This window comes from Papilio polytes, unplaced genomic scaffold (assembly GCF_000836215.1).
Source record: "Papilio polytes unplaced genomic scaffold, Ppol_1.0 DF821845.1, whole genome shotgun sequence".
NCBI lineage: Eukaryota > Metazoa > Arthropoda > Insecta > Lepidoptera > Papilionidae > Papilio > Papilio polytes.
In genome coordinates, this window is record NW_013527359.1 from 2,800,650 (window position 1) to 2,807,819 (window position 7,170).

Genomic DNA, 7,170 nt, shown 5'->3' on the forward strand with positions numbered 1-7,170 from the left:
AATAGCATCGTTTCATAATAATGGTTATTATTCAAAGTCACGTTCATTATTTCGATTCAAGTGAGCATAATTGAAAAACTTTTCCATCGATATCGTCACCCAACAGCCGAAAATTACGCTCTTACTCACATTACGGCCGCTCACAGATTCCTATCGACTTTAATCCATCGGTTATTACTGTTTGAACTTTTAATAATGATTCCGACGTGACTTCGGTGTAATTGCGTCCAGTTCATGCCGTAATTACACCGAAGTGTAATTTTAAAACTTACAAAGTGATTACATTGTAGGAACGAAAATGTTTTACGTTTATATTTATTCGACCGACATAAAAGTATATAAGGCGATCGAATGATTATTATTGTAGTCGATAATAACGGTAAGTGGAGCATTATGTACTCGCGAATGATGCAATCGACAATTATAGAAATTAAACAAAGAGCGCGTCGGTTAGCGAAACAGGCTTGAAGAGTCAGGAGGGGTACTCGAACTCGAATGCGGTAGGAGTGTTTTAACTTTGGCTAAAGAGCAACACTTTCCCAGCGCCCGAGTGCCCTTCAAAACGCTACTTTCTGCATTTAGACAAATGAACAGCGCTGCACCCTCGCCGCCTCCTCGCCCCACCCTCCGCCCCGCGTACACCACGCACAACGATGTACAAAAATACTAAAAGTGAACATCATTTAAAAACATTTTAACTGTTTCAAAATTGAAATTTACTGGTAATATATTTAATCTTGCATTTCAAAACACATTTTATCTGTTTGCTGTATCTCTGCACAAACCTTACGTTTGATTACTTACAACAAGATAATTCAGGCAAAAGCTTATTTCGGGTAGCTGCGTCGCTTTAGTTCGTTTTAAAGTAAATAAAAACTAATAAGTACAGACGAAATATAGTAAATCATGACAATAACATACTCGTACATTAACTAAACGTGCAAAAATATTAATTCAATAAACAATGCATGATTAAAAAGGAAATGACGCATCTAGATGTTTGTGACTCCATGTAAAAGACAATAAAAGTTCCGCAGTACAATAGCGGAACTCGTAGGACACAATAAATCAATTGGAGTGGGTGGTTGACTTTTCACTCAAATGTGTGGTTAATTGTAACCGAAAATGACTGTTGATCGCGCCGCACTTAATTTGAGTGGTGCTTTGGCGTATTTGTAGGGGTTACATTTTGTGTGGCGCTGGCGCGGGGTGGAAAGTAAGTAATGGTGCAGTTAGCTTTGTCATTATTTTGTATTTATTTTTACTTTGTAAGTATGCTGGTAATGTTGTTTAATCGTTTTAATGTTTGTTATTATATCACTCAAAGATATGGTTTCCCATTTAATGATTACATAATTATTATATGGAGTTAATGTAAACGTGTTAACTAGATTAGATTCTATAGAAATATATATTATATTAACTAGTTGTGTTATATTATTTCTTCTGTTATTCTAATAAAAGAAATGAATTAAGATACTAATTTAAGTAAAAATGTAAACTCTCTGATAAAAGGTCTTAATTATTTCGCTTTATAATTGATTTTTAAAAAATCATTGCAAAAACAAAATAATATCACATGGATAGTCGTCAATTTAGCGTCAAGTGGAATTTTACCTAATAATGATTTCATTTTTATGTATTTTGTTATATTTTTCTGTAGTTACAACCGTCGTAACAATGCTATACAAAATGTTTAGTACGATATCATCGGTCGCGGAATGGCATCGTACACTGGTTCCCCTTGCGGCACCCTCGCCTGCGCCACGTCCGCGGGCGGTAGACCACTAAAAATATAATTACACTATAATTGACCATTTACGTCATTTGACTTTGTAGACTATAATTGCGTTCATAAATTTTGATATTTTGCGACCAGATTAATTTGGAAACGGAAGTTATATTGAAATATTTGGAGAAATTTTAACGTAACGAATGTAATGTAGTTGAGGCGATAAATAAAAAAATATTAATAAATTTAACATTGGTAGAGCCCACTTTAACACACAGAAGACAGGCGTGAAGTGGAAGCAGTTCTGCGTTTCGTCTGATGAGTGTGGTGTCGGAGGCCTAATTTTATTTTCTTTCCCTTTCCACCTTTTTCTTAAGTGGAAAGAATGGGAAGGAAAAGTGGATTTGATGGCGGAAAAGATGCATAGGAAGGGGAAATTTATGTGAGTCTCCTCCTCCGTCAATAAAGGGAAGGCAACGCATCTGAAATTGCGGATGTTTATGGGCGACGGTCGCTTTTTTCGTTTGCCACCTTATGTTATAAAAAAATAATTAGAATGGAGACAACGATAGCGTAAGAGGTAGAGGTAAATCCGATCACGCGGTGATAACATTTATTTATCATTTTAGAAATATTCGCCAATTTTAACAATATTTCCAGTTTAAAGTTCGTCAGGCCAGTAGGCGTCGATCATCTTCTTGATGCGATCATCGAGGTCAGCTGTGGGAGGCTGCTTGCCCAGCAGGAACACGAACTTCTCGTGGCAGTCCATCATCGCCAGGTATTGACCCTCCACCAGCTTGAGCCGCATCGGGTAGCGGTGGAACTGAGCTAGGTCTAGTTTTGCTGAAAATTTGTGAAAATTACATCAATTTCATATTTATTCCTCAACACAGTGTCGTTGTTAGGGTAGAGCGTGATTGAGAATCCGCCCAGGGCTCCTGACAGATAGGGGCGCCCATGGATCTGGAAATTACTCCCAGCACTGTTAACAACCTCCCCACTAGTCATGGTGAGAAAGAAGGTCGCCTTAAAATTGGCCCAAGTCTAGAAGACCTAGAATTTGCACAATTTTAAGGCATCATTATTATAATAATTCCAATTTACGACCTTAGTTTATACGCTACTAAGCTCCTTTGATTAGATAGGTAAAAGTTTAGTCATATCTTGGTATCAAATCATCTTTACCTTTGATGGAATTATTCTCGCTGAAGCTACTAATGAAAATATAAGAGTAAGATGTTGAAAAAAAAATTAAGCACATGTTTAGATAAATGTAAGAAATACGTTGAGAAAATAACTAAATTTAATTAAGAGAAATCTTGTTCACTTTACAGGCAATATTGTTAATGGTGCGGACTTACTCTTTGGACAATACAACGTGGAAACAAATGAAAAGTTTGAGATTTCAAAATAACCGTTTCACAATTTAATGGACCGATATCATCGTGAGTTCGTTGTGAAACCAGGGCGCGGTATCTATTTGATTTATTAGGTGAATAATTTTTATGTACATAATGTGGGTAAAGCAGTATCGTACTAAGTGCCGTCGTCCATCTCTAGAAGTAACGTTATATGTTGGAGATTAATCAATGAACACCGTTTTTTGTAATAACCTCACAATGATCGCTCCATTGAGTTTAAACAATGCATTCGATTTATCTAATTTGCTGAAAAATAGAAAATTCAACCGTGTTCATGTTAAGAATGTTATTATTGCGTCTGCTAGTTTTATGAGTTATGTCGAATGCATTTTAGAAATCTGCAATGTCCGCGACATTTTATATAACCGTTATTTTTTAAATATACATTTTTTTATTGATTGTTTTACTTATATTATTGATTTTAATTTTTATGTGTTATATGAATAACGCTTTTTTTTTGTGAGTCGTTTCGTAGAAAAATTGTTTTATACAAAAGTATGTTAATTATCCATTATATTTTAAAAAATTGATCATAATCGGAATGTCTGTTGTGAAAATTTCTTTCAGATTTAAGAAAGTCGAACTTATGAAAGAAACGTACTTGCATTTAATAAATTTGAGAATCAAAATTGGGATAAAAATAGCATACACTTTTTCAACTTATTATTAACAATACTTTTTTTTTAAATTGATACAAAGTAACTACGTACCAGTAGGAGAAGGCATTTGTAGTGTTCTATACGAGCCGTCGCCTTCTAGTTTCTCCAAATAATAGTCTCTGGTTTTGTTAGATTTTACGCTGGAGCAAGGAATCTGCATCTTTATTAGTAGTTTATCCCAATTCATATTCTCTACGTACTGTCCAATGCGTTCTTGAAGGTCTTTGTTTTCCTTAAACAATAATATTGTAATGGTTTTTAAGGGTTTTAATATTCTTAGAATATCCATGCTTAGAAATTAAACAATGTTAACAAGTGTTTGCGTATCAATTAATTTGCCTTGAAATAGAATTTTGTATTTCAGATATGCGTCTCAAAAATAATGATAAATACCTGTTCCCCGACATTTGTAAACTCGACGCAGTGCGATTCGCCAGAACCTTTAGTTTTTTCAGTTTTAAAATGCAGCAAGTGCCAGACTCCGATCGCCTGAGAATCTTTGAACGTAACGTTCTTGGAGAACTCTTGGCAGTTCGGCTGCTTATCGTTAGATTTAGCTGCGACTATGTATAGATATACGATGGCTGGAATAAAAAAAATAAAAAAATCCTTTTTTTTAAAACATGAATGCTAACAAAACATGCAAATTAAGTTTAGAAATGTCAAAGATTATAAGAAAAATTATAAGTGTTGAATGTTAGAATTATTGTACCTAAAATTGATAGCCGTAGAATGTGAGCCATTTTGAGATATCCAGTGGCCGAGTCACGCTACACGAACCGCGGTAATGAACTGAATGACTTGATTAGGTGTATCAAAAGGATAACAGCATTAACAACTCAAATTGTGAGCACTTAACCCTTGGACACGGCAATTTTATTTAGAGAAACGTATTTTTTCCATTCATATCGTTTTGTTGAAAACAAAACAACTCGAGATGAAAAAGTTTCAACATTAACGATTGTAAAACAGAACAAAAAAAATCGAGTAACTTTAGAGGTTACTTGATGATTGCTGTGCTACCTAAATAGCGTATGTTCATTTCGTCTCATTTGAATATAAAGGGCTGGGCTTGAACATGCAATCTGATTCTAAAGAGAGTGGGGGAGGGCCAGGGAAGGTTATAATTGAAGGTGGGAGAAACGATGCTGTAATGGCCGAAACTTAACATCTTAAAATCTTCGTAGAAACACATTTAATCGCTTAAGTTAAAGGTGAATTTACATTTTACATAAGTTTAGTTTTATTTACACAATGAAACAATTAAAAAGTGGAATTTTTATAAAGGAAAATGTTAAAAGGTTGAAGCTTTCTTTTATGAAGGATTCTACTTAAGAAGGATATAAAAGAAAGTCAATCGTGAGGCTGTCAAAGTAAAAAAAAAAACACATATCTAATATATGAATCGGTTCTTAAAAAGTACTTATTCCAATTTAAATACTAGCTGCATTACAGAAGAATTCTACGGCCGTCGGAAACTACAAACATTTCTGGAGCCATGTCAAGTGATTTGTAGTTATTTGCTTTAATTGCAGCATTTATCAAAGTGGTAAATGAGCGAGTAGTAATTATTTAAATGAGTAATTTAAAGAAAATAAAGTCACCAATGGGACAAGACCTAAAAATTCCTGTTGCAGTTCAAGGCCACGTACAAATTCATGTTAAATCACGGAAAGAGTCAAAAATTAAATCTAATTTAAAATAAAGATAGATTCCAGAATTTTAAAATGTGGGTTTGGTAGTGTTAAACTATAATTATAATTCAATGTTTATTTTTTAATAGCTTTCGCCCGCGACTCCGTCAGCGTGGAATTAAAAAAAAACTAAGTATGTGTTCTTCCAGACCATGCTCCATATCTATACCAAATTTCATCGAGATTCGTTCAGCCGTTTAGGCTACAAACTCTAACATACATCCATCTAAACTTTCGTATTTATAATATTAGTAAGATTAGAAAAACTGAGATAAAAACTGTCTCATCCATAATATTTATTTCAGTACTCTTAGATGCGTAGGAGTTGGCGAGGAGCGCACGTCGTAAACAGAATAAACTGTCGCATCCTGTCCCCTTGTCCTTAATGAATTGCCGGTTAGTCTTGTGATGGCTACTCAATCCACGCTAATTGAATCATTAGCAGATTTGTACTATGATTGTTTAAAACAGAGGTTTTCAACCTTTGGATTAAATTCGGAGATTCTGAAAAGAATGAAAATGCTAGGCGCGAGTTCTCTGATAATTTCGATTTGTTTATTTTCTTTCGACAATACCATTTGATTACAAAGATAATTGTAGTTTTTGCAATATTTGTAAATAGATGTTAAGGATATAAAAAAACACTGCTACATTTTCTTTGTCATTTAAATGTGAATGTTAAACAAAATGCTTGCATTTAGATCTCAAGACTCTTCATGTTTCGTGTTACAATTCGACCGCAAATGTTTTTAGAGACGTCCTGTGTGGTAACCGAGGACTGGGCGCGTGGCTTTTGTTCTTACGTTGAGTTCGCGAATTGTTGTTACTTTTACATAATACAATAAGGAAAAATGTACTTTATTGTTTTCGAGATAAAGTACAAAATAAGTTGCAGGTGTATTGTGACGTGTGGGGTTGCGGTTGCGGCTGCGCACGCGCTTCTTGTATTAACAGTCCGTAATGCCAATCCTTTGTTGTTGGTTACGACGTGGCGACATCTGTCGTTTGTTCGACTTAATTGTTTTATTTGTACTTCTATTACTTGCTGCTTGTATCAGATTACGTCTTTAGACAGTACTATAAAGTTCTCTGTTTAAAAAAAACTATCACGTTTTAATGGTAAGGTTTAAGTCAACAGTTTGTTAAAGTTTTCGATGCATTAAAAAGGTATAGGTAGATGAGGAGCGCTACGTGGCAAGAATACGGTACTAGAATATTAGTAGGACGGCAACTTTGTAACAACTTAACCAGGAGTTGCATTTTACCTCCAAATTGATAAGGAGAAATAGCTCAAGGGCTTACATTTACAGAATAACGGGAAGGTTTAGGTAAAAAGAAACGTACGGGATCCTAGCAGACCATAGAGATGCTAACTTTTTTATTCAGTTATATTCGTTGTTTTCATTTGTTTCATACGATTTCCTACTTTTGTCCTGTTGATGGAAAATATAAGACACAGTTTTCTGTACTATTTTCTTACGTAAAAACAAATACCACAGTAAATTATGTAGCGTACCTAGTGAAGTGTGTACTTTAAGCGTCGTATTACCTAAATGTCATATAGAATGAATCACAGCGATTCGTCTGGAGGTAAATTCCATCGCATTAGTGTCACCTCGAAGGTGAATTTATAAGGCAGGTATGAGACATTGATCAGGCAT

The 7,170-nt window shown here is 34.6% G+C and overlaps 1 protein-coding gene across 1 annotated transcript; it reads right to left on the reverse strand.

Moving 5' to 3' along the window:
* Nucleotides 1-2,335: 2,335 nt before the first annotated feature.
* Nucleotides 2,336-4,604, reverse strand: LOC106107923. Its single transcript, XM_013288951.1, has 4 exons — nt 4,528-4,604; nt 4,209-4,399; nt 3,867-4,047; nt 2,336-2,578 (listed from the first exon to the last, which is right to left on the reverse strand). The coding sequence occupies exons 1-4, from the start codon at nt 4,556-4,558 to the stop codon at nt 2,394-2,396; spliced, it is 588 nt and encodes a 195-aa protein (XP_013144405.1). The 5' UTR covers nt 4,559-4,604; the 3' UTR covers nt 2,336-2,393.
* Between the last annotated feature and the right edge of the window lie 2,566 nt (nt 4,605-7,170).

Excerpts from the sequence above, each read along its gene's own strand:
- LOC106107923 (XM_013288951.1), bottom strand. The coding sequence starts at position 4,558 with ATGGCTCACATTCTACGGCTATCAATTTTAG. Across the intron at positions 4,048-4,208 it reads TTACAAATGTCGGGGAACAG|GAAAACAAAGACCTTCAAGA; the intron begins GTATTTATCATT and ends TTATTGTTTAAG. Across the intron at positions 2,579-3,866 it reads ACAAATGCCTTCTCCTACTG|CAAAACTAGACCTAGCTCAG; the intron begins GTACGTAGTTAC and ends ACAAATTTTCAG.